Raw genomic sequence first — 25,617 nt, forward strand, 5'->3', positions numbered from 1 at the left:
AATATGCGGCTCGGTAATTTAGCAAGTGTATCTCGCATAATAGTTGCACAAAAAGAAAAAAAAAAAAATAATAATAAAATATACATATATCATATATATGCGGAGCGAACAAGCAGATTGCAAAAGAAAAAAATAGTGAGTCACGAAGCAAACGAAAGAATAATTTTGCGTGAACCGAACTCTTTGTATCATCTCCTTTTTGTAGCAATTACCAATTTTTAAAAAAAAAAGGGATTTCCCATTTGGAGCATTCACACTTGTATTCTTTTTTTACTTCCACCTGGTTTTTGCCATTTATCATTCCTCCGCATTTTTTGCTCAACCTTTTCGTTCATCAACCTTTTCGTTCATCAAAATGTTTAACGACCAGAAAGTATTAGTCGACATTTACATCCCAAGGAAATGCTCGGCTACATCGAGACTCATCCCCGCAAAGGAACACGGAGCTGTTCAAATTAACGTTGGCATGGTAAGCAGCCCACGTGGAGTGAAAAACAGAGCGGTTAAAATTGAAAAAGGAGGGAACGAGAAAGGAATATTTGAACCGTGGAGAGAGTACAGCCCCTGCGTATAGGAACACCTGCGTGTGCTATTGGGGCCCCACGAAATGTGACGACGTGAGCTCGTAGTTGAACTTCTGCCAGTGAGTGGTTAATAATTTTCGCTTAACATAACAAAAGAGGGAGAAAAAGGAAGCGGGAAAAAAGGTGGAAAAAAAGGCGGAAAAAAAGGTGGAAAAAAAGGCGGAAAAAAAGGCGGAAAAAAAGGCGGAAAAAGAAGTCAAAAGAGAAGTTGAAAAAGAAGTGAAAAAGAAGTGAAAAAAAAAAAACGGAGTTGTACGGAACTCCATAGCATCATTGCGCATTGTGAAAGGCTCGTTGAGTTGTGTGGGATGCCATGTGAATCATTCTTTGCACGTTTTTGTATGCTCACACATGTATATGCAAATTGGTGAACACGCATTGCTTGTTTTTTGCACCCCAATCCACAGGTTAACAAGAATGGAGTGTACACGGGCGAAACGGAAACCTTTGCCATTGCTGGCCACGTCAGACAGAAGGGAGAATCGGACGCCTGCCTGAATCGTCTCCTCCACGAGAAGAAGATGTTGTCCTTCTCGAATTAGCGAGGCGCGCGCAGGCGAAGAAGTGAATAAGTGAAGAAGTAAAAAGGAAAGAAGTAAAAAGCAAAGAAGTAAGGAAGCATGGATGTGGAGACGTGTGGACATTTCGCGGACGTACCCGCCTGTCGTGCGGTTGAAGCGCGTGGCCATCTGCCAGGCCATTTTTTCCACTTCGCCGGTGCCCCTATTGCGTTATTTTAACTTTTGCATATTTTTTTGCATATTTTTTTTGCATACTTTTTCGCAAATTTTTTCCCTTTTGGGATTTGCGAAACAGATTACTGTGCTTTTCCACCCAATGTAACGTCAATTCTGCGCGTGCGTCTGACTTGGCGACGCGAATAGAAAGACAAAGAAATGAACTCCGAGAAGAGAGAGATTAAACATGTGGAAAAAATGTGCAATGGAAACTCGATCGCAAAGGTGCAGTATAGAAAGCTGACCTGAGCGTTGATGTTGTTTTATTAACAAAGGGGAGTTGGCGCGGATGGACAAAAAAAAAAAAAAAAAAGATAAACATGAGCATGAAAAGGTGCTAATATGTAGTACCGCTTTGTCGTGTCAAGTGTCCCTCAGCATGACAGCCTGACAGGGAGCTCTCCCAAAATAGTGAAGCACCAAAGGGGTACGGGTTCACTGAATAATAGGAAGAATCAGAATCAGAACCCGATGTGCTGCAACCACTGCTTTATCTTCATCGTGTGGAGCCCCTTCACTTCGATATAGCCAATATGTTCTCTCACAGGCGCTTCGCATATGGTTCGCAGGTGTTCCTTGAACGCCTGGGGGGGGAGAAGTGGAGAATTGTGAACAGCGGTTCAGGGGGTGGATTGAAAAAGTGTGAGCATCGGTTCAGGGGGTGGATTGAAAAAGTGTGAGCATCGGTTCAGGGGGTGAAGTGGATAAGTGTGAGCATCGGTTCAGGGGGTGGATTGAAAAAGTGTGAGCATCGGTTTTGCTCATGTGGGCAGACACACATATGCGCATGCTCAGGAGTGCGATGTGATTATCCCCTCAAGAAAAAGCCAATCACAAGTAACCTTTATGTCACCATATATGTGGCGCACAACAGTCGTAACGATCGTTCCATGTCTCCTTATCTTTGGATAGACGGGTAAATTCCCAGAGGTCGTCCTGCTGACCTGCGATGAGGGGAGAAAAGAGATGCACACTGTGGGATTGCCAATTGGGTGTTACGAATAGGTGAGAATAAAATGCCGGAGGGGGGGAGGGGCACAGATACGAAATGGACATGGGAGCAAATAAATGAACAAAGATAATTTTCTCCCTCCATGGAACCTACCTTAAAGGGGAAGTTAAAGGACGTTTCATTTTTTTTTTAAATTTCGATTGCAGAACACCCCTTTTGGGTACGAAAAAAAAAAGGCTCGACAGAGTTACCCTCCTGTTAATATCTGTGCATTTGAAGAAGGGGTAGCCATTCATCGTTCGTACTGACGGAACAAAGGAAGGGGCTGGAATGGACTTTTGGTCAGGGGTCAGTGTATGTTCTGATTGGAGGAGAAGGGGGGGTGGTTATAATGGATCCTTCTACGCGCTCTGTTTGGCAGGGGTTTTAATGCATACTTGTGGGTACCTCTGCGTGGCTTTTCTTGCATTTTCTTACCATTTCTTACCTTTTCATATTTGTTCGCTCTGTTTTTTTTTTTTTGCCTTCCTCATGGGGTGCAAAAGTGCGTAGAAGCATGAACTGATTCTACTATGGTGATTCAAAACCCGGTGATGTAATGGCATCTGCTTGTTAGTGCACAGGAGGGGTGGGGGATGCGCAAAATGGGATAGCTACTTCGCCTCACCTCGGAGGTGCAAAGCGAGGTGAAAAAAAAATATTCATTCGTGTAAGCACCCCTCTTGGAAAAGAATAATATTTGAAATCCACGTCAAGCAATTTTTTCACTACACTGTAGATATACATGGAGAGGTAGCTTTCCACATCACCTCTCTACTGTGTTCACACCTTATCGGATCAGAGACCCACGCCACCCCTTCACTTCAAAGAAGAAACGGCCCGCTGGCCCACGTTCATTATGCTCATAATTTTGTGCAGGTCATTTTTGATCGAGGCATATTCGTTGCGAAGGTGTTCTATTTCTTCCCCATTGCTGGTGTGTATTTCGTTGATTTGGTTTACCTGCCCAGGGGGGAAAGGAAGTGCGGATCGATTTGCCGATGGCATTGCCATTGGCGTTGCGATTGGCAGTGTGAGCAGCGGTGTAGTTGACAACACGAACTGCGCAGAGGGGGGGGGCGGCCTCCCCTCAGGCGATTACCAGTCGACCGTGCTTTTTAATAATGGCGAGAGGGGACAATTCCTTTTTTTTCGTTTCGTCATTCTTTGTGACGGTTTTCCCTATGTGACCCCTTGGAGCACTCCCTGGTGGAGACTTTGCGCCGTCCACGCTGTACGCATCGTTGAGGACCCCACTTGTAATTTTTTTTGTGTTTTTATTTTTGCCGGACGAAAGGGAGCTTTTTTTCATGCCGCCACTGGTAGGGGCGCATTTATTTTTTAGTGGAGCACTGTCATCTGTCCCGTTTGTCCCGTTTGGATGTTCTCGTTTGTCCGTTCTCGCATCTTTGCTGTCCTCGAGGTTGATTTGTTTGTGTGTGAGCGTGGGTTCTTTGAAGTAGACGACGCTGCCGTTTTTTGGCTTCTTCGCGTTCTGCCCGTTCTTCCCGTTTTGCCTTTTCTGAGCGACGCCATCAGAGGTATAGCTCGGCTCACCTTTCGAATTCTCATTATTCGTAGCGAGGCAAAAGACCTCCCCCTCAGTTTCGAGCGTCCTGTTGATATTGCTGAGGATGGGGTCGTTTCTGATTATCTGTTCGATGTCATTCTTCTTTATTTTGTTTTTTAACAGGCTTTTCTTTTTTATTTCTATTGAATTTTTTTTGAATTTGAACTTTGACTTGTAGTAGGAGTCACTGGACTCGTCGTCGGACAGACTCACCGGGGCGTTTTCCTTCCCCGGGTCGCTCATTTTGTGGAGAAGTTCACCCGGTTGAGAGGTTCCCCCAGTTGAGAAGTTCCCTTGGTTGAGAGGTTCACCACTTTGGCGGAGAATAATCTAACAGTGCAATGACTCGCTCCGCGCTTGGGAGACTCACCGGGGTTTAGCTCTACCATGTAAGGAGAGGTACCATTTGGGATTTTTTTTCATTTTTTTTTTATTCCTAGCGCGACGATGATTTAAAAAGCCTTCCTCTCCTCCGTTAGCTTCTCCTCTTTAAGCGCGCAAAAAGAGTGTCAAATTTTGTGCATCAAAAAAAAAAAGAAAAAAATAAGACACCATATGGCGTATGAGCAGCCAGATGATAGGAGGAAGAGAAAAAAAAAAAAATAAACAAAAATAAAATAAAATAACCACTTAATTGAGGAGACCACGTACGAACAGGGAACTTTCAAACGGTATTCCGTGTCCTCATCCGGACGTATATGAGACAACAGCAAATACACCTCTCCCGTTTTTCTTTCATTATCTGTACCTATACCTGAGGCATACTTTTTTTATTAACATTTATTTTTGTTCTTAAAAGTTATTTCGATATGCACATGCACAAATGTGTGTAGGGTGAATAACTTAAAGGGCAAAAAAAAAAAACCTTTTCAGCATAATGAAAATACATCCATATGTATGTCATAAAACCTTCGCATTCACATGTAAAGAATTTTTTTTTTTTTTTCCAAGGGTGGGTTCCCCCTATCTGGACAAAGCGTGAATGTATATTTGTGTACGTTCGTGTGTGTAAGGTATATTTATCGCTCTCTCGTTCTTCCTTCCGCGTTTCCGCTTCAAAACAACAGCTGCTGTGAGGTGGTGGAAATTACCTCGATCTCTGTCTCATCTTTCTTCTCTTCTTTTGCAATCGTCTCGTTCTCTTTTTCTTCCACTGTGGGGGAAAAAAAAAATAAAGTAAATAAATAAATAAAATAAAATAACAACGGCGCTGCAGCATAGTGGCGGAGGTAAATCTCGTTCGTGCTGCTACACCACCTCCCTCGCACAAACATGCAGAAATGAAAAAACTTCATTGGTAAGAAAGCAAACACAATGGTAACAGAAGTTTTATTTAAAGGCATAAGGGAAATGGGCCCACAAATGGTGGCTCTCTGCGGTATCCTCGCACAGTACAAAAAACGTGTTGAAAGAGAAACAATCTTTGCTACATAAACACAGTGGAGTAATGCGTATGGCATTTTCCATTAACTCTTTCATTTTTTTTTTTCTCTCTCTCTCACCTTCCAGCGCATCTTTGCCCTTGACTTCTTATAACGACTGGCCCCATGTGCCATGGTGACTTTTTTGAATTGGCCTTTTGAGGGGAGTTAAAAAAAAATGAAAAGAGTTTTTTTCCTTCCTGACTTGGCCCTACGCAAATGGATGAATGTAACTTCCTCTTAAACTTTTTTTTTTCACGAAAAGTTGTTCACTCCTCTGACTCGTTTTTGTTTTGTTTAATTTTTTTTTTTAACTTTCAAATTTGTTGTTTGGATTTAATTTTTTTTTTTTTTTTAAATATGTATATATCATATGATATGTTCAATTGAGGAGTATTTTTTTTTTTTTTTTTTTGTGCAGCATTAGCTACTCTTCTTCGCATCCTTTTCATACCCTTTCTTTTTTCTTTACTTTGATAAAAAAAATTGCCAAAAAAAAAAAAAAAAGGCCTGAAAGGGGAGAGGTATGTCGTGGGGTCAATGGCAAAATATGTATTATTGCCCCTTGCCGCCGCTTCTACGACTGCGTATCGGGTATCACGGAGGAAGGGGAACGACATTCCAGCCACACTCCTCATAAGAATAATGTACTTGTACACGTATGCAGTAAAAGCACATCATGGTGTTCCCCACTAGGGAAGATCATCAATCTACGGCATACATTATCATGTATAAATGCAAGCACTCATGCGTATATTTTTCAGGCACAGCGCTACTCCTCGGAATGCACAACCCCACCGCCTCGCTTTTTCACATTCGACAAACATATATGAGCACATCGTGTGATGCACCATGTCGTGTACATATGTTGATAAGCCAAGTGCGTATGAGTATATACACGGAGAGTCGACACCCCCCCTACTCTGCAGGGGCATTTTTATAGCTTTAAATTTCTTTTGCACAAAAAGGGAAAAGAACAATAAAGGGAAAAAAAAAAAAAAAAAAAAAAGAAGGTGCGCAATATTTTGTACCTTTGCATTTTTTGCGATAGCAGATGGGTTGCTGCGCCACTTGATTTGAGTAAAAGCGGAGCAAAAGCGAAGGAGCAGAAGCTTCGGAATTTTATTTGTATCCCTTGAAGGCTGTCACCAAAAAAAAGAAAACAAAACACCAAAGGGGTGAAGGGTGACCAGTAAAGTAAAAGGGAGGGCCATCCCCGAGGAAGGCGACACGCGACAGTGCTGAAATGACCTTCACAAAGGTGAAAAGTTCCACTGCCAAATTAAATGAAGATTAAAAAAAAAAAAAAAAATTGCTAGTGGAGCTAAGTGATTAATGGGGTTCCATAACCAAAGCGCATGGGAAGGGATGAACCGAACCCGCTTCAGCATTCCCAATGTGAAAATTTTTTGGTTCCCTTTTGGTGTAATTTTTTGGCCCACTTCCACCATTTTGTGAACCCATTTTATGAACCCATTTTGTGGCTACCTTATGTTTTAGCAGAACAGATGGGGTAGGCCTACGGGTAAAAAAATGACAAATGAGGTGTAAGTGCACCGCGGAGGTGGTGTATATGGAGGACAAACGAAAGTTCCACCATTGGGCGCTGAGCTTAGTTCGTCGCGCCGAAGGAACGGAATTGCAAAACGTGGAAATAAGAAAAAAGGGGAAAAAAAGAAATGCAGTAAGGGGGTAGTTATAGAAAGGGAAGAAGCACCGATGCATCGTTGTACGTGTATGTATCTAGGGGGGGCTGGGTGTACTACTCTCCAGCACGTTGCATGTGTGTGGACTCTCCTTTGACCATCCAAGAGTTAGATAACCCTATGTGATATGTGCCGCATTTGCTCGTTACACACATATTGGGAACCACCTGAAAAAGGGGAACAGCTACAATGGAGGGGGTAGTCACATCTGGCAAAGCCCGAGTATACCCTCTCCCCCCCTTCGAGACTGAGTAATGGTTTTTCCTAAGCCCTTCCGATAGCTGCTGTAATAATTGCGCGCAGGAGAAACGTTTTATTCCTTGTGCGTATAAAGGCCTGACGGGGAGACCCCTTCTTATATCATACACATGATACACGCATTGTCAATTTCGCTAGTCGAATGGAGGAGGACTGCTCATATGATGGGGGAAAAAACTTTTAGAAATTTTTGTAAAAAAGGGTGGACAAGCTGTGTGCACTGTGTAAGCCTTTTAACAACTGTTCTTTTATTTTATTATTTTTTTATTTTATTTTTTTTTGTTTGTTTTTGGGGTGTTAAAGGGGAAACCTTCTGCACTTTTATTTATAAGGTTACTCAATTGGCAGGGGGAAAAAAAAAAGGATGTATGGCATAACGCGTGCAGCTATTTGTGGTGAAAAGGGGCCTGTCTTGGAATCCTCTCCTCCCTCCTCCATGTTGTACTGCATCATCGGGAAAAAAAAAAAATTGCTTTTTTTTTATTTTCCAAAAGGAAGTTATCTCAACCACTTCTACATTTTAAGTGAGTTCTGCCTACTCCAACTGCAACGGAAATTTGAAGGACAGCTCACTGAGTGTTTCTTCCTTGTTTAATATTTTTTTTTTTTTTGGCAAAAGGATGGGGGGCACTGCTTAAAATGTGCATTTTGTGAGCATCCCTTTTTTGCGAGACATTCTTTGCCTTGCGACGGGAGCGGTAAAGGGGTCTCAAATTTTTTTAATGGTGAGAAAACCTAATCAGGTGCATGTTATGTACACGTATAGTAGGCAAAAAAAAAAGAAAAGACTCCCTAGGGAGAAGATGCCGTACCTTTGTTCACTGTTCTCAGTACATTCGTTATATAATCCGATCTGCTGGTGTGTAAATGTAGATTCTCCTCGTGTGGCCAATTTATTCGGTCTCCGCGTAGTCTGCACCTCCCTCCGCGTAGCCTGCACTTCCTTCCGCGTATCCTGCGGTTCTTTCCCCAATGAAGCATCGAACAGAGGCAGAATCCGGGAGAGGAAGTTCCCTCTCCCCCAGTAGACACCCTAGGAGAGAGAAAATCGCTCCGCTGAAGAATCTAAAAAATGCGCTGCTCGATGCAGATGTGCTGATAGATGTGTCCAAAATTAAAATCTACGCAAAGGAAAATTTCGATCTTGAATTAATAAACAACGTAAACGATCGATTCGTAGAAAAGACATATAATTTATTGATGGACACGAGAAAAAATAAAATTCCGGAGGACGAACTTCATGATTTTATTTTCCTACTGATGAGTGAAAGGAAGGAAAACAGCCAAATGGAAAAGATGAACAGAAAAGGGAACGATAAAAGTGAGTTGGTGAAGGGGTCCGCCAAATGTCCAATAAAAAATGAAGTCACCAATTTGATAAAAAAGATGAATAAGTTTCACTTTTATTTTAAAGAATTTCTCAAGAAGGATAAATTGTGGATGGATGCCGCAGACCGGGGAGATGGAAAGGCCACCACGTGGAGCACTACGAGAGGTGCTACCCTGGATAATCGCGGAACCCACAAGCAGTCGGCTCTCCAACCGAACGCTGACAAGGAATGCAGAAAAAAGGTTGGCACCTGTTTGTCTTACATACAAAGGAAAGGCGAAACGGGAAAGGGGGAACCACTGTATTCGCACAGTAAGGAGAGAAAGGAACAGCGGGAGAAAACCGAACGAGCCATTCGCAGCTTGTTGAGTAGCGGCCTCAGTGAGACGGAGTTGGACGTGGAGCGCCTCGTCGAAATGGGGGAAGTGGCAGAAGTGGATGAGGAAGTGGTGGAAGGGGCTGAGGAAGTGGCGGAAGGGGCTGAAGAAATTAATGCTAGTTTGGGAGGACCAGAACGTGCGACAAAAAAGATGGCTCCATTTATCCAACGCGTAAAGGTACATAATGTTTCCCTTTCCACTTCTAATGATAATAAGGTCAGAGAAACGGAAGACGCACAAACCTACCGTTTCGATTACGTAGAGAGAGGAGGGTGCACCCTTAGGGGGGACGGCCCACATGGGTGTACCTTCCAAAAGGGCTGCACCAATTTGGTTGCTGGGGGAAGGACGCATAACCGAGGGAGGCACAAACAGGGAGTCAGTCATTTAGGAAAAATTCCACACGGAGACAGTACCCGTGGTGGTAATAGCAGTGATAGAAGTAGCGATAGCAGCAGGGATAGCAGTAGTGATAGCAGTAGCGATAGCAGTAGTGATTCCATTAACGGTGATGACGGCCGCCCCAGTGAAGTCATGCGAAGGAGCCAGTCCGATGGAGCCAAGTACTACCTGTACAATAATCCCCTTTGTGAAGATCACCACAGAGAACTCGCACACGGGGCCTCCCTGACGGAGTACGAAAGGTACATAATCCGGAAGAAGAAGAAGAAGAAAAAAAAAAAAAAAAAATCATAACAAGGATAAAGATAATCAAAACAGTGACAGTCTAATTTTTTTACAAGTCCCAAATGTGCCAATATTTGATTGGAAAAAACATCGTGGGAGGAACAACAAAAGGAAGCCACTTGGAAAAAATAATATGGACAACTATTTGGGGGACGCATACAACAGTTGTGAGGACCCCAGTGAAAGGAACCCCCTGCTGGGGGTAAGCTACGAAGAGGCGTTTTCCCGCGGCTACCTCCCCGAGGAGAGCAACAATTTGGTGCACCCCGTGTTGGGGACGAAGCACGAGAAGGGGGAGCTTTCGAGAAAGTCAGGGTACGCTAAGGGGAACACTAAGGGGGGTATTAAGGGGCACGCTAAGGGGGGTGTTAAGCAGGGTATTAAGCAGGGTATTAAGGGGCACGCTATGAGGGGCGCCACAGGGCGTGAGGACGGTGGAACTTCAACCACCGGCAAAAAGGACCTTACCCCCCCCTCGGTAACCACGTCACCCGTGCCGATCATTCCGCAGGAAAATTATTCTAAAAAAGGGATGCCTTTAAAGTCGGGTAATAACTCCTGTCCTGAGGGGGAAAAACGTTTAGATCTGTTGTGTCCACATGGTGGAGAGGGGCAACTGTCAGAGTTACACACACGGGGTAGGAATCTTATTCATCTTAAGGTGCCGAATGGACCCTGTCACTTGGGACGATCAGATAAAGGAAATGGTGTCATAAATGTATCAGGAGGGGGGAGTCCTCTCCCAAGTGGAACGCCCATAAGTGCCTTCTCGAATGGAAACCGTATGAGGAAAAAAAGCTCAAGTAGGGGGTTCCATGCAGATGGTGGAATCGACAAAGTGAAAGACAACGGTTTAGCACCCCTCAGTGGGGAAGCAGATACGGGGGATGATGAAGTAAAAAAGGGAGACAGAAATGTGGGCCTTAAAACAAATGTAGCGATCGAAAAAGAAAAAAGGAAAAACGAAAAATTACGTCTTCCCCTTTGCGAACAAACGGGTGGAAGCACAAAGGAGAGAGATGGTGAGATCCTACTAGTTGGGGGTGCACCCGGCAAGTATGACGACACCACTGCCCATTTCGATGAAGAGCTTAGGATGGATGGGCCGAATGAGTGGAACAGAGGTGTTGCAACTGAGGGAGGAGTGAATAACAACTTGGAAAAATCAAACAGGGGAAATAGGGATTACACGTGGAGAGTACTCGATTTGAGACCCCCCCATGATGATGACCCTACTGTGAGCGCGCAGGACAGCAACGAATGGGAACTCTTCGAGAGGAAAGAATCGACCCCGTTACATCACAAAGGGGAAGTAACTCCCAACGTGAGCAGTGAACAAAATTACCATGTGAGAGATAAGAACGTGAAGAAATATGAACAGGTCATGTCGAATTGTACGTCCAGCATGGAGTACCCCAGTGAGAGAAACACTTATGGGCACAGAGATGTTTATTCATCCGTTTCGAAAAATGGAGCAAGTTCCTACAGTAATAGAGAAAGGACTGTGTTCCCTGATGGTGCATCTACCTTGGGGAGAGATAATGCCGATAGCTATGATTACTCAGATGAAAGGATTGAAGATGTTGATTTGGATGAAAGGGACAGAAGGACTCATCCCAGGGGGGAAGAAAAATATAATTTTTTGGCAAATGATACATGGAAGAAGGGACCCATTGATGTGGCCACGAATCAAAAGGAAAGAGGTAACACCTGGAGGAGGAATGAAGGCAACATGGGGGGAACCCATTTAGGGGGAGACAAAAAAGACACACTACACAAACGTGATAGAGGCTTTCTTCCAAAGGGTGATTTGAAAGAGGGGGGAGGATCAAGTTATTCGAAGAGTCCCACGTATGATCGCGCGCTGGTTAGACACATCGAACGGGATGTTGCGTTTTATGAGGACATTTCGCGCGATATGGAAGGCGTCACGAGGGGGGCACAGCACGGGTCGTTTTACAGCCCCCCTGAGAGGTACTTGCATGGAGAAGATTGCAGTGCTGATAGTAGTGTCATTTGCAGTCCCCGCTGCAATCCCCGCTGCAGCCCCGCTGGAGACAGCACGAGCAGCTTCAACCAGAAGGATTTTTTACTTTTGAAAAAAAAAAGAGAAGAAGATTCCAGGTTGAACAAATGGTTAAACAAAATAAACGCCAGAGAAAATGAGAAAAAAAAAAAAATCCAAGAAAAAAAACGAATCCATAAAAAAGGAATTGGTAGATTGTACCTTCCACCCCAGGGTCAGCATCACCCAGCCAAACAGAGTGAAAAATCTCATCAAAGAGGAAGGCAGAAAGGGAGGTGGAGTTAACATACAGGAGAAGAAGGGGTGTATCAAATTAGGCCCTCACAATGGTAAAGGCGAGTTTGATGAGGAACTCCATATTGTTGCGCGTGCGGCGAGTAGATGCACAGATCGGGAGAAGGCAATCACATGGGTTGGCAGCGGATGGACAGACATTACCTATGATAAGAGAAGCATATCGCCCATGAGCAGATATGAGGATGCACTCATGAGTGACCATGTGGCAGGTCAAATGAGCAGAAACATCAGTGAGGGGGATCCCCATGGGAGGGTAGCTTCAGGGAGGGCAGCGAGGAGAGGATATCATACCAGGGGAAGGTACACCGATGGGGAAATCCCTGGTGAAGAAGACATCCACAGCGATCATCCAAATGGTGATCATCCAAATGGTGATCATCCAAATGGTGACGGCAGGAGCGGCGGGGAGGGGCCCTACCGGGAAAGTAAAATAAAACACAGAGATAGGAATGAGCTTCTGTACTGGAAAGCCATGAAGCAGAAAGAGCAGCTCCAACGGAAGAAGGACGCTTTTGAAGAAGTCAAGGAAAATAAATTTCAAAGAGAATGTAAGTTTAGTCCAGAAATAAAAAACAACGTGAAGATATACATGTCTGACCTCCCAAGGGGGTACAGCAAAACTGTGCAAAGAATCAAAAGGGGCGTCGAGGAAAAGAGAAGAGTCCATAATTTCTTGGAGTATAGGATCCCAGTGGGCACAAATGGAGATAAGAATGCACAGAATATATTTCGCAGTAAATGTCAGGAAGGGAGGACTACCACTCTCTCCCCGTTCAGCTTTGACAAGGGGTTCTACAAGGTGAAAATAAAGCCCGTTTACTTTGAAACGAAAATAAGGTTGTCCGAAAATAAAATTGCATCTCTTGCGATTCGAGAAGACGAAGACCCCTTGTACATCGTTGACATATTTTGTAAAATCCATGCAATTAGGGATGAAGATAAGAGGGTGCTTTATGAATATGTAATGGATGAGTTGGGGAAGGCGTCCCAGGGTAGCTAGCCAACTCACGTGGGAATGATTATGGAGCAGCTGTATCTTGGGGGGAAGGGGCTCTCTTATGCAACCCTTCCTTAGGAAAATACTCCTGCGGGGTAGAGCCCCATTTCTGGATAACCCCCCTTTCGTACTTACGTGTGTGCACACTGATGGGTGAGAAATGTCATTCGGACATTCTGTCATTCTGTTATTCTGTTATTCTGTCATTCTGTCATTCTGTCATTCTGTCATTCTGTCATTCTGTCATTCTGTTATTCTGTCATTCTGTCATTCTGTTATTCTGGCATCCTATTATTCTGCCATTGTGCCATTCTGTTATTTCTTTTTTTTTTTATTGTGTACCCCTTTTAGCATACAATTTATGGGACGCGCCAAAATGCATGCGATTTCGTTGTTGGCTCTGCCACTGCACACCCTGTGCTCACCTTTGAGCCATTTGCCAGTGGGGGGAGAAACGCAAAAACAACGGCGCGCACTGTCATATACGGTGAAGTGCAAACATGGCGGTATTTGCTGCGTTGCAAAAGAAATCGCTTAACTTTTGCACCGGTTAATTTTTTTCAATTTAATGAAGACGGAGGGGGTGAAAATTAACTCATCGTGAGTGTGGACAACTTGGCACTTATATATCTGTGACGCGCCATCCGCATCTGACCAGTCCTAACCTTTTGCAAAAACGTATTTACAAACAGAACTTCCATTATCGTCGTATTCTCGTTGCACACATTTGCTGGCATTTTCAATAAGCTGTTTTACAAAAGGAGAATTAAAAAATAGAGACATTTTTCTCTTTTTTTTTTTTTTTTTTCTCCCACTTATTTGACGCGTTTCATTTTCAGTATGGGATATCACTCATGCGGACAAAAATGGGTTCGTACCTTTGACACATCCCCTTGCACGAAAGCGATAAATCTGTGCGAAGAGGGCGTTCCTTCGCTTTCTCCTCTTAGCGACTTTATTTCTCCTCCACGTTGAGCAGCTAAGTATTTGCAACGCGGCATTCACAGCGTGAGAAGATCCCCCATTTCGGGGGTATCCTCTCCGTAGGGGCGGCGTGAGCATACACTTTACTGGCCACATATATATTCACCCATGCCCATTCGCAGCTTTGCAGAAAGAGGCACTTCCGTCACATAAGTATATATATATGTGTATATTCAATCCGAACGCACTGCATAAGCATGAGGCAGTCGTAAAAGGTAACTCGCATGATAAAATTGCTTGTGCAAAATGGGAAAAAAAAAAAAAAAAAAAAAAAAAAAAAAACATTTCTACACTATTGTGAGGGCATTTTGCTTGGGCACAATTGCAAATGACCACATAAATAAATATATAATTTTACAAAGGGTAAAAGTTACCACTCCGTCCGATCGTTTAAGCAGTTGGAGAGCGAACATTTGCCCATTTCACTGCGATGGATGCGAAGTGGCAAAGTGAAAGGGAAGTTACTCAAAAAGGACCTTTTGTCGACTGCGCATCAGAGAAATTGCTTCCCTTTGTGAGATAGCCCCCCAAGTATGATGTGATGCTCGTTTGAAGCACCTTTTTGTGATTATTTTTGTGAAATTTTTCGTGAAATTTTTTGTAAAAATTTATCTTTTTATCCGTACTCCGTTTGGGGTGTTTTTTTTTTTTTTTTTTTTCTTGTGTGTATGCATCTGTCAGTTTGGCACTGTGCAAGAATTTCTCAGTAAGTTTGCGTCCCCTTCGTTTTGGTGCACAGATTTGACTTCCGGCACTGCACTGGGGAGTTGTAGAGCATCCGTCCTGCAGCGCGTTCGCGTCGAAGTGCCCACTTCTATTAGCTGTATATCTCCATTTGCGCCATCGGTGTAGCTTTTCTCACCACGGGCATTGGTGAACTGTCCATTCCAGCGAGAAAATGAAAAATAGTGAAGAGTGGGAAAAGGAGAAGATCTACGACCGCCAGCTGCGGCTATGGGGAGTGAAGGCACAAAACCGAATGATGAAGTCCAACGTACTAATCCTTGGGTTAAGCGGTATCAACATAGAAATATGCAAAAATTTAATCCTTAATGGAATTAACATAACCATAATTGATGACAATATAGTGAATGAAGAAATGGTTGAGAATATTTTTTTTTTGAACGAATCGGACATAAACAATTATGCATGTGTAGCTATTTTTAAAGAATTGAAAAGTATAAATAAGATGATAAATATGAAGGCATACATAGGGCGAATGGATACTCCAAATGACAGCATAATTATTGACAGCGAATTGGTACAGAATGGAAATGGGGAAATAAGTAATACAACGATGGGAAAAACATTCAGCGTGGACAAGTACATAAGCACGTACACCTCTGTTTGCGTCTCTTGTGAAGATTACCCTTTATACAAATTAGTGAAGATGAACGAATTTTGTCACGAGAAAAATATTGGCTTCTTCGCTGCAATGTGTAATGGGAAGTTTGCTTTTTTGTTCTCCGATTTTGGCAATCACGTGATTGAGGAATCGTATTACAAGGTGAAGGAAGGACAAAAGAAGGGTGAGACAGGTGCTAACAAGGCGGGGGACCTACAGAAGAAGGATGAAACAGGTGCCAACAAAGCGGGGGACCTACAGAAGAAGGATGAAACAGGTGCCAACAAGGCGGGGGACCTGCAGAAGAAGGATGAAACAGGTGCCAACAAAGCGGGGATCCAAATACAGTATTGCAAATTGTCCCACTTTCTCAAAGTACCATTTGAAAATTTTGACAAAAAAACGAACAAAATTATTTTCCCTATGTTTGCGCTAATCCTATTCGAACAAAATAAGCAGCTGAATAAAAACGATAAATCGATTGACGAACAGGAATTTTATACTTTTTGTGATCAATTTAGCCTCTCGAAGTGCAAGGAAAGTTTGGGCGAAATAACCAAGACGTATAGAGTTGCCTTTTCGCCATCCTGCTCCATCATGGGCGGTGTAACTTCGCAAGAAATTCGGAAATTCGTGTCCAAGCAGCACGAGTCCATCCCCAACTTTTGCGTTTTCGACATGAACCAGAACGTCGTCTGCACGTCGATGATTTCGTGAGGGGGGAGCGAAGAAATGAGGAAGTGAGGAAGTGAGGAAGATTGTATGTATGCATGTGCATATGCACATATGTACACATTTGCATGACCCGTTCAGGCGAAAATGACGGAGCTAGCCATATGATAAAAAAAAAAAAAAAAAAAGCACAAGCGTAAGCGCATAAAATTACTGCCAGATGCTGCAGCCCCCTCGTGAAAGAACAAATAAGGCCCAATGTGTGTGTATTTTGTCAGTCCATTTTGAAGACCCCTGTATTAAATTTGGCCAACCACATTGTGTGATAATTGCAGTGTGGCATTTTCGCTTAATTCGACGTTTACACGTATGCATATGTATGTACGCCAATTTGCTTGCGCTCTACCACCCGTTTGTTTAAATTCCTGCACACGCTTTAACCCTTTGTGTGCACAGGAAAAATTAAAGCAAGCAGTAGCAAATATGCGCGACTGCATATGTACACTTGTGCGTATGTTTGCATTTACCCCTACATGGAAAATTTCCCCTCTCGCGCAATTCACACGGGTTAACGGCGTATGTCCATCAACTACCCCTTTTTAGCGACCTTACGTTTTACTTAATTTTTTTTTTTTTTAGTACAACTTTTTGAACGCTTTTAAATTGTCTCAACCGTAGGAAGCATGTCAGAAAAAAAAATATTGCCTGGTCAGGTAAAAATTTTGAATGTATCTGTTTTTTACGTAATACATGACACTGCGTATAGGCTCAACATGTGACAATTTTTTGCAAAAATAATGCCCAAACGGGAGTTATGCCTCCATTTCAAGCTTAATTTATAGCGGGAAATATTGCTTCATCTCATTTGGTCGAAAAGAAGGCGAACATAAAAAATGTGAAAGCGTAAAAAAAGGCTATGTCAAAGGCGCGTACGTAGTGGGGCTGTGAATAATTCCCCCTGCGTTCGCTGCCTTGCTGCTGGTATGGCGGCGCCGCAGGGTTATTTGCTTGCAACGTTTTTAATAAGCTAAAGGGAAGCACATTATGTATTCGTACGTACGTATGCACGTGATGTAAGCATGTTATGTATGCATTCTTTTTTCCCGCCAAGTGATATATATATATATACATATATATACATATATGCATAACATAAACTTACCTTCACTGAGTAGTACTTACCTTTTTACGAAGTGTTAATATTACCGCTTACTTTTTTTTTTTTTTTTGGACTGCGTTTGATTGAGATTTTTTCACAAATTAAAACGTCCTCCGACCCTGGGGCACCTTCTCATTTTGTACGTAAAAAAGAAAAAAAGTATGAAACTTTTTTCATCTTACAAATGGGCTACTCCTGTGAGAGCGATTTTTTTTTTTGTACATTAAGTGAGCGCATAAAGTTGTTTGATGTAAATGAATGTACGTATCTCACGTGACAGCACTTGCTGACATGCGCACGTGAGAAGTGAGCAAATGAGTATGCTCTCACGTAGGTATACTGTAATTACATGCCATGCGTGTACCCTTTCGCAAAAGGAAAGGCGAAAGAAAAGGGGAACACTCCCAATGTTGCCCAACGCATGGCAATTCCTTTTTTTTTTTTTGTGATAAAAATTGCTTCTTTTTTTTTTGAAACCACCTCCGTTCACCTCCTACATTTTTTGGAGCCATTGGTCCAGAACAGATCGATTTGGTTGATCTGAGTGGTGCCCACATGCGTTCATGTTAAGTGGGCATGTGCCTGAATGTGCGCACGGGGGAGATCTTCCACTCTGGCACAGTTTCGCTCCATCGCACCGTTGCAGCGTTGTAGCGCCGCGGCATTGTAGCATCGTAGCATTGTAGCGTCGCGGCATTGTAGCATTTTATCACCACCCCACCACACCAGTTTTGCCCCTGCACACAAGCTTGTACGCGAGTGTAGCAGCCGCCCCCCAGTGCGCGCTCAGGTACCTGACCTCGCCCAACTGTCCAACCGTCCAGCCACCCTACTGCCGAATCGCCTTACTGCCGAACCGCCTTCCTGCCGAACCAACCGCGGGAAAAATGCTCGGTGGAAAAGAAAATGACGGCTGCTCCAAAGCGTCGATGAAAAGTAAAAACATAAAGATAATAAAAGTGCCAAAGTTTGTTTCAAATAAATGGCTGCAATATAACAATAAAGATATTGTTGGTTTATTTGAGCAAAACAACAATGAAATTTCGACCCTGTACGTACAGAAGGATGACACTGATAACGTAAAAAAATTGACGTGTAATAAAGGCAGTACGGTAAATACATATATACTAAAACAAAGTAAAGTGTCGTTAAAACCGAGTAAGGGGGTTAACCCTAGCAGCTCCCCGTCCGCCACGACGACCAGCACTGCCCCTACGAACTCGAATAGTAAAACTAGCGAAAATGTAAATCAAAGTAAAGTTAAAATTAACCTGAACAATCCTGTAAAGGAAAATACGGACAGGAATAAAGATACTGATTATGTAGTGTGTGCAGATGTGCTAAAAAATTGCGAACATACATACTCGTTTTTGCCAACGTTAGATGAAGACTATTCCTTGGTACTAAAGGAAAGACACTATAAAACGAATGTGAAAAAAAATCGATTTACGATTATCGAAACAAGGAATGAAGAAAATATAGATTCCTCTCATACTCTGTTTAAATACTACACATCTGATGATCACTTGCTTAACGCCACTGGAGCGGGAAGTGCTATGGGTGGTGCGGGCACTGTCCCCGGCGCTGCTAATACGACGAATGACGCTGGGTTGAACAGCGCAAACAGCGTGAGTCACCTGCATGGCGTTAGCAGCACGAGTAGTAGGGACAACAAACTGGGAAAGAGTAACAAGCGGACTCTTCAGGACACTGACGGCCATTTCGGTTCCTCCTCTGCTTCCAAACAAAAAACCAAACAGGTTAAAAAAATGCACGTTTTCGATATCGATAAGGCGAAAATTAGTATGTTCAAAATATTCGAGCGAGAGGGGAAAAAGGGGGTCCCCTTTTCCGTTTTTGCCAAAAGTTTTAACATCCCGTCCAATTACATAAAAAATATCTTAGACGAAATAGCCGTGAAAAAAAAACGGGTCACGGATAAGAAACCGGTGTACTTTTTGAAGGACTGCATTGGTTGACGCGCGCGCCGTTGTCGTCGCATAACAATCGGCGCAGTGCTGCACTTTACTGTGCAATTTTTTTTTTTTTTTTTTTTTTTTTTTACAAATTTTATTCCAGCTGTGGCAGTACGGCCCACACGCGCGCCATAAGTTTGTGGAATTTTCTTTTTTTCGAGTTTGGTGAATTGGGACGACGTGGCTAGCTGGGCAGTTAGGCCGACTCTGTCAATTTGGCCGATTTGGTGAATTTTGCCGATTTTGCCGATTTGGCCGATTTGGTGAATTTTGCCGATTTTGCCGATTTTGCCGATTTTGCCGATTTGGCCGATTTGGTGAATACTTTTCCGCTCTTCTTTATCGATTCGATGGGGAGTTCCCCGTTTTGGCGAAAAATTGAATAACACGGGGGTGGGGGAAGCTCAGGCAGCGGCGACGGTGTCTTGGTAGGCTCGGCGCTCTCGGAACATCCTTCTGTTGTGTACTGCGATTGGCTGAGCTCAGTTGTGTTGCTTCTATTACTTCTATTACTTCCATTGCTTCAGTCGTTTTTTTTTTTTCGCCTATGTGTAGCTTAATCGCTTCGGATATGACTGGTATTTCGATATAGCTGCGAAGGGGGACGGTAAAGGCGACGCAGTGCAGGTGACGCAGTGCAGGTGGGGGTGACCCGACACAACAGTTATGCGCTGCATGTGTATACACATGTGGGGGGTTAAAAAGGCGGAACCCCCCATGGGCGGTCCTTTTCTTACTATCCAAGCAAAGACGAGAGGAACGGAATGATCAGAGAGCCAAAGTAGATCGCCATGGTGGAGTACAAAATGGTCAAGTTGAAAATATCCGTGTCGTTGTAGGAGTAGGGAAACACTCGGAAGTAAAACAAAGCCAGCGCATAGCCAAACATGGATAATATCAAACTCTGCGGAGTGGTAGGAGGAATAAACAAACGGGGTGAGAGAAGCTTGCATGACGCGGAAAATTACTTCCTCTTGTTTTGTGTTGATGGTGGTAACGGATTGATGATCCAATTTTCGATGTTGCCCCCGACGCATGTCTATTCGCCGGGGTGGTGCTCCCTACCTGCATATGATGGTACCTAATGAAGTAGTGAAACTTGAAGCGGTTCTCTTTGACGAACAGGAAGTAGAGACCCATGAAGGTGCCAAAGGATAGAAAGGGGATGGACGAGTACATCTGGTTTAGTTTTTCGATTTGGAAGAGGTACCTGGGGGGGGATGGGTGTCGGCGTTAGTGCAGGAGTTAGTGTCGGCGTTAGTGTCGACGTTAGTGCCGGCGTTAGTGCCGGAGTTAGTGCCAGCGTTAGTACCAGCTTGACTGCACATGATGTACCCATGAACGAACGGCACACTTATCGGAAGACACACCGCGAAACGTACGTGATGATTGTCCCGTTTCGCAGTGTCTCTACTTCACTCGTGGTTCTCTTTTTTTCATTTGTCAATCGTGAGAAAAAAAAAAAAAAATTCCTACTTGTGTAGCGAAGGCGGGAGCATATTTACGAGTGGCATGACGAAAGCCTGCATTTGATGTAGAGAAAATTGGAAGCGGAAATGTTGTGATGAAAACTTGGACGAGGGGGGGCATAAGCAGCGGTGCGCACTTTTGGGGGGTGAAGAAGTGGTCAAGGTGTTAGCAAAACGTAGCTAAGAAGAAGTCATGGCGTTGGCAAAACGTAGCTAAGAAGAAGTCATGGTGTTGGCAAAACGTAGCTAAGAAGAAGTCATGGTGTTAGCAAAACGTAGCTGCGAAGTGGCCAAGGTGTTAGCAAAACGCAGCTTCGAAGTAGCCATGATGTTGTGAGACGTGCCCAGTGCCCCCCTGGAACACCCACCTGAATAGCATCCATGAAGGGGAGAACGTAACTTGTGGAAGCTATCAGTTTATCCAACAATGTAACGTCACTTTCGCCGTGAAAAATAAAATTGATTTTTTCTTTTAAAGACAGATGAACATGGCTGTGCCTAATTTTGATATTCGTCCTTGTGGTTTTGTTCAACGAATAAAATAACTTCCCCCCTGATGTCCCTACCTCTCTTCTTCTACCTTTCGTATCTCCCACCCATCCCAATTGCTTTACATTAACTTTCGTCGAATTGTGCATTTTGATAATCCTCCCGCCGTTACGAAAGGCTAACACATAGGGGGTTAAAATGAGACATGCTAGAATGTAGGTGAGGAATTGTATACCCATTTCTTTATCTGGTGTAATTGATGCATGTGTGTTGTCTGTGGGGGCTTCATTTTTTTCCTGCGCCAGATTCAGCACTAATTGGGGGTCGCGTTGGTTCGTCCGCGAACTGGGTGATCTATGCCCAAACGAATCGGCACAGGAGAAGCTTAATCAAACAAACGTGTGCGACTCAAGGGTGGCTAAGTATATCTGCAGAACGCATGGTGAAAAAATGCGAAAAATGCGAAAAATGCGAAAAATGCGAAAAATGCGAAAATTGCGAAAAATGTGAAAAATTAAAAAATAAGTTTTTTGGGGCAGGGGGCCCATAGAATTGAATTCCTTCAGGACTTATCTCCCGGGTAAGCGCTCCTAGTGGCCATTGCCCGTGTCATTGTAGCGATGGGCAGGGCAGAGCAGGGCTGGGCGCACATGGCTTGCGAGTTGCAAAGGGGCGGCGAAACGGGGGGGAAGTGTTCTTCACACGGTTATTCTTCATCTTCTTACATTGGTACTTCTTACTTCTTACATTCTTATCTTCGTTCCTTCCTCTCTTCCTATCTTTTTTTTTTTTTTTTCACCCAATTAAGGCACCCACAGCTTTGCAGCTGGCTGCCTTCCGAATGGGCCAACAAAAATGGCGTCACATAAATGTGCAGAATGTACACACCTCGCCTTATAGAAATAAATCGTTTAAAAAAAATGACATAAGGCGAGTTTGTTTTAATGCTTCTCTCGCTATCCCCCATTTTGATGTATGTCCCATGTGGGAAGTAAAAAAAAAACGTTTTCCTGCCGCATGTCCTATTATCGTAGATCACTTGTTGGCTAGCTTTTAAAAGGAAGTCAGCCTGCACTTTTGTGAAAACCACAGTGTTGTTTTGTGTCCCACAGCTCTGTTTTGTGTCCTACAGCTCTGTTTTGTGTCCCACAGTTCTGTTTTGTGTCCCACAGTTCTGTTTTGCATCCCACAGTTCTGTTTTGTGTCTCGCAGTTCTGCTTTGTGCCCCACCGAGTTTCTCTTTTCACCACCTTGTATTGATGAAAAAGTGTGCCCCTTTTTGGAGGAGCCCAAACTGAGACGTAGCTTCTCCTCTGTTTGCTATCCCCACGTTGGCCTCAGTCAGTCGTGGCTGCGTTTTCTTCCCCATCGACTTGCACCTCCTACCGGCGTGGCTGTGACTTGTGGACATCCCTTCTGTGGTGTTTTCCCCAATCGAAATAAGTCGACAGGCTACCATGCAGGGTGGAAATCAAAATGAAGAGGAAAACCCCATGAGGTCTCTCGGGCACAATGCCCTGGTCGAATTGCTTAACAATAATAACAGTGATAGAGGGAGTGAAACTGGGGAGGATATACGGAAGGGAGAGAAGGAGGTTGACACGATGTACTCCTTAGAAGGAGACAATTTAAGAAGGAAAAAGAAATCATCAAAGGGGAAAAAAAAAAGGGCCGACGGAAGGGCGGAAAAAAAGAGAAAACAGGAATTGCCAACGGGGAAAAGCATAAAACAGTCATCAGATAGGGATCCTAACGAAGAGGACACAAAAATGTTAAAGCACCCCAGTCCCAGTCTTGACAAATACACCTCCGGAAAGACAGACCGAGAGAGAAATAAAAGCTACCTCCGCATGATGAACAAGTATAACCTGTTTTTTGGAAATGGTAAAAAACCCCATTTTATAATGCCAAAAAGAGATCATATGATGGTGAGAAAAAACATCCCTGTCGGTGGGTTCAATCCACATAGTAGGACGACCATTAAGAGAGACATGTATGATGATGCCACTGATGATGTCGATAACGATTCCCATCATGATAGTGAAAAAAATGACAAGTTTTTTTTTTTAAAGAAGAGTAACGTACGTGGAGAAATCATGGATGGGGCTCGGGCCCCCATGTTGGGGGGATTTCTCTCCGAGAATGAAATAAAAAGGGATGGAAGGGGCGGTGCACGCAGTAGGGGTGAAAATGGAGACAGCCCAGACGGACGCCCCAGGAGTAGCAGCCCTAGTGGAGCCCCCAGTGAAGACCCCAGTGAAAAGCCGAGTGAAAAGCTGAGAGATAACCTGAGTGATAACCTGAGCGATAACCTGAGCGATAACCTGAGTGATAACCTGAGTGTAAAACCCAGTGACGACTGGCGTGACACAGAGAACACACCTGACATGCACACAACAGGAGAGAAAGAAAAAGAAAGCAGCCATGCCGTCATGTCATATGATGTGAAAGGAAATTTGAGCACAGAAATCACTCACTTAGGGGAAAGGTCCCAGATAAATGAATGCCATAAGCAGGTCGGAAATGTCAAGCTAAGTAGAAAAAGGAGAAACAAAAAGGATAGTGATACTGAAACGAAGAAACTGCACAAGTCATGGTATGACATAGAAACGACTGACTCGATCGAAAAAGAAGCCACTCTCACTTCTCTCCATAGCAGTAGTGTAAAATATGAAAGTAATAAAAAGCGTGTTGTGAGCATCCACCCAGACGATCTCATAAGCGAAGTGGAAAAGGTAAATACCCTCGAAACTCCTGCTCTGCTACATAAAAAGGATTTTCAATCTGACCTTGCGAAGGCTGTCAAAATAGAGGAAAAGGACTCCCCCGATGTGCAAACGGTGCTGCGAAGAAATGAGGGAAACAAGAAAAGTCACGATATGGATAGCCAACCTCCCACTGACAGCATCAGTCAAGTGGACCCCTTCAACCACGAGGATTTCATTTTTCTCGACTTTGACCCGATAAAGGAGGAATACGTGGAAATTAAAAAAACACTGCAGAGGTACAAAAAAAAACGGGAATTGACGGAAGACCAGGGTGAAAAAATGCACCACGACTCAAATGGGGAAGACAATTTGGAAAAAAAAAGTGGGAAGGAAAAATTAAAAGATAAAAAAGAAAAACAGAGTTGTCATCAAAATGACGAAAATGTTCATATTAAAAAAAATTTTAATCACTTGAAAGAGAGGATGCGTCGGGGAAAAATACGAATAATCAGTTACGACTTTGTGCGCAATTTGTGTTACATCTTAGTGAGGGGGGATTCCTCATTGTAGTTATTTTTGTGACTCTTCTTAGCGTCTTCCCAGCTGAGAATCACGTCACAGGGTTGTAAAAGTGGCCCCCTTGAGTTACAATCGTGTACGTGTGCCTCTGCAGGGGTACACTCATGGGTACACGCATATGCACATAGAGACCTGCACGTGCCCAACTGAGTGAGCCTTTTCTTTGGGTGCACAACCGAATGAGGCGCTCGAAATGAAGCAGCGGCACCATGTGGGTGCTCTTCACACCAGTTACGAAGCGTGGTGAACACACGTTGAAAATTAGCTTTTTTAAAAAAAAAAAAACTAAAACATTTGAAATTAAGATCAAGCTACTTTAGTTCTTGTCACTAATAAATGTAAGTATACGCACGAGTATGTATGCACGAACGTATGGACGCATTCACGAATGCAAGGGGGGATGTGTATGTACACACGCAGATGGCAGATGGCAGATATGGGGGAAAATTTTAATGTATTTTTAAAACGCTTATTATTCCTAATTATAAAAGAATTATTAAAAATTCGATGAAAAATAAAATTCTGGGATTATAAAAAAAGAATTAACAATAATTAAAAAAAAAAAAAAAAAAAAAGGGGGAAGAGGGGGAGGGGGGGAATATTAAAGTAGTAACATACTGGAAAGTGTCACTTGGACTTATAACAGCGCGTGGTTATCCGCGTGACGACGCCTTAACACATACACTTGCTGAGCATATTTTTCTCATTCGCCGCTGCATTGTTTGTGAGCTGTATATCGACGACATTCGCATCGTTCGAGTTGGAGTTATCAAGGTTCGGTAACTTGGCGGCAATTTTTTTAAACAAGACTTTTATATTGTGGCCCGCTTTTGCACTAGTTTCATGGAACATTGTGTTGTACTCCTGAGCCTTCTGCATCCCTTCTTCGTACGTAACTTTTCTGAGGTCTCCCAAGTCAGTTTTATTTCCCACTAGTGCGATGATCACGTCTTTCCCTCTTTCGTTTAGAATGTCTTGTATCCATTTGGTTGTATTTTCGAATGACTGCCTGTTGGTAATGTCATAAACGACGATAGCTGCAGCTGAGTCTCTGATGTAGCTTGGTATTAAACTTCGGAATCGTTCCTGACCAGCCGTGTCCCATAGTTGCAGGCGTACTGGCCCTTCATCCAGGTACAAGGTTTTGCTGAGAAAGTCGATCCCGATGGTGGACTTGGGGAAAAACAGGGGAATGGGCACAAATTAATGCTTACATATGTGTGACATTACACATATCAACTTCTTTCATTAT

The 25,617-nt window shown here is 43.5% G+C and overlaps 10 protein-coding genes across 10 annotated transcripts in view; 5 read left to right on the plus strand and 5 right to left on the minus strand.

Annotated features, from left to right (window-relative positions):
* Positions 1 to 355: 355 nt before the first annotated feature.
* Positions 356 to 1,126, plus strand: PCYB_094960 (40S ribosomal protein S21; the record flags this gene model as incomplete). The annotated part of the gene is made up of 2 exons (XM_004222611.1): positions 356 to 469; positions 992 to 1,126. The coding sequence occupies 2 exons, from the start codon at positions 356 to 358 to the stop codon at positions 1,124 to 1,126; spliced, it is 249 nt and encodes an 82-aa protein (XP_004222659.1).
* Positions 1,127 to 1,782: 656 nt separating this feature from the next.
* Positions 1,783 to 2,569, minus strand: PCYB_094970 (hypothetical protein; the record flags this gene model as incomplete). The annotated part of the gene is made up of 3 exons (XM_004222612.1): positions 1,783 to 1,905; positions 2,164 to 2,265; positions 2,525 to 2,569. 3 exons carry the CDS (start codon positions 2,567 to 2,569, stop codon positions 1,783 to 1,785), a joined length of 270 nt encoding a protein of 89 aa, XP_004222660.1.
* Positions 2,570 to 3,131: 562 nt separating this feature from the next.
* Positions 3,132 to 4,125, minus strand: PCYB_094980 (hypothetical protein; the record flags this gene model as incomplete). Its single annotated transcript, XM_004222613.1, has 2 exons — positions 3,132 to 3,275; positions 3,415 to 4,125. The coding sequence occupies 2 exons, from the start codon at positions 4,123 to 4,125 to the stop codon at positions 3,132 to 3,134; spliced, it is 855 nt and encodes a 284-aa protein (XP_004222661.1).
* A 705-nt stretch (positions 4,126 to 4,830) lies between these two features.
* On the minus strand, positions 4,831 to 5,641 carry PCYB_094990 (60S ribosomal protein L41). The gene is made up of 2 exons (XM_004222614.1): positions 5,385 to 5,641; positions 4,831 to 5,035 (listed from the first exon to the last, which is right to left on the minus strand). The coding sequence occupies exons 1-2, from the start codon at positions 5,436 to 5,438 to the stop codon at positions 4,970 to 4,972; spliced, it is 120 nt and encodes a 39-aa protein (XP_004222662.1). The 5' UTR covers positions 5,439 to 5,641; the 3' UTR covers positions 4,831 to 4,969.
* A 4,156-nt stretch (positions 5,642 to 9,797) lies between these two features.
* PCYB_095000 (hypothetical protein) lies at positions 9,798 to 12,987 on the plus strand (the record flags this gene model as incomplete). The annotated part of the gene is given in 3 exon segments (XM_004222615.1): positions 9,798 to 10,266; positions 10,753 to 11,887; positions 11,904 to 12,987. 3 exon segments carry the CDS (start codon positions 9,798 to 9,800, stop codon positions 12,985 to 12,987), a joined length of 2,688 nt encoding a protein of 895 aa, XP_004222663.1.
* Positions 12,988 to 14,866: 1,879 nt separating this feature from the next.
* PCYB_095010 (ubiquitin activating enzyme) lies at positions 14,867 to 16,030 on the plus strand (the record flags this gene model as incomplete). The annotated part of the gene is made up of 2 exons (XM_004222616.1): positions 14,867 to 15,254; positions 15,333 to 16,030. The coding sequence occupies 2 exons, from the start codon at positions 14,867 to 14,869 to the stop codon at positions 16,028 to 16,030; spliced, it is 1,086 nt and encodes a 361-aa protein (XP_004222664.1).
* A 1,938-nt stretch (positions 16,031 to 17,968) lies between these two features.
* PCYB_095020 (hypothetical protein) lies at positions 17,969 to 19,123 on the plus strand (the record flags this gene model as incomplete). Its single annotated transcript, XM_004222617.1, has 1 exon — positions 17,969 to 19,123. A coding segment is annotated over one exon (1,155 nt), but the record flags the coding sequence as incomplete, so codon positions are not given.
* Positions 19,124 to 20,304: 1,181 nt separating this feature from the next.
* PCYB_095030 (hypothetical protein) lies at positions 20,305 to 21,317 on the minus strand (the record flags this gene model as incomplete). Its single annotated transcript, XM_004222618.1, has 3 exons — positions 20,305 to 20,440; positions 20,597 to 20,643; positions 20,958 to 21,317. 3 exons carry the CDS (start codon positions 21,315 to 21,317, stop codon positions 20,305 to 20,307), a joined length of 543 nt encoding a protein of 180 aa, XP_004222666.1.
* A 1,218-nt stretch (positions 21,318 to 22,535) lies between these two features.
* PCYB_095040 (hypothetical protein) lies at positions 22,536 to 24,393 on the plus strand (the record flags this gene model as incomplete). The annotated part of the gene is made up of 2 exons (XM_004222619.1): positions 22,536 to 24,332; positions 24,379 to 24,393. The coding sequence occupies 2 exons, from the start codon at positions 22,536 to 22,538 to the stop codon at positions 24,391 to 24,393; spliced, it is 1,812 nt and encodes a 603-aa protein (XP_004222667.1).
* A 644-nt stretch (positions 24,394 to 25,037) lies between these two features.
* Positions 25,038 to 25,617, minus strand: part of PCYB_095050 (small GTPase Rab6) — a gene marked incomplete at both ends in the record, with an annotated part of 1,562 nt that continues 982 nt past the window's right edge. The window contains one exon of the mRNA XM_004222620.1: positions 25,038 to 25,538. Within this exon, the coding sequence (XP_004222668.1) occupies positions 25,038 to 25,538 (501 nt within the window). The remainder of the gene's footprint in view (positions 25,539 to 25,617) is intronic.

Source organism: Plasmodium cynomolgi, chromosome 9, assembly GCF_000321355.1.
Source record: "Plasmodium cynomolgi strain B DNA, chromosome 9, whole genome shotgun sequence".
NCBI lineage: Eukaryota > Apicomplexa > Aconoidasida > Haemosporida > Plasmodiidae > Plasmodium > Plasmodium cynomolgi.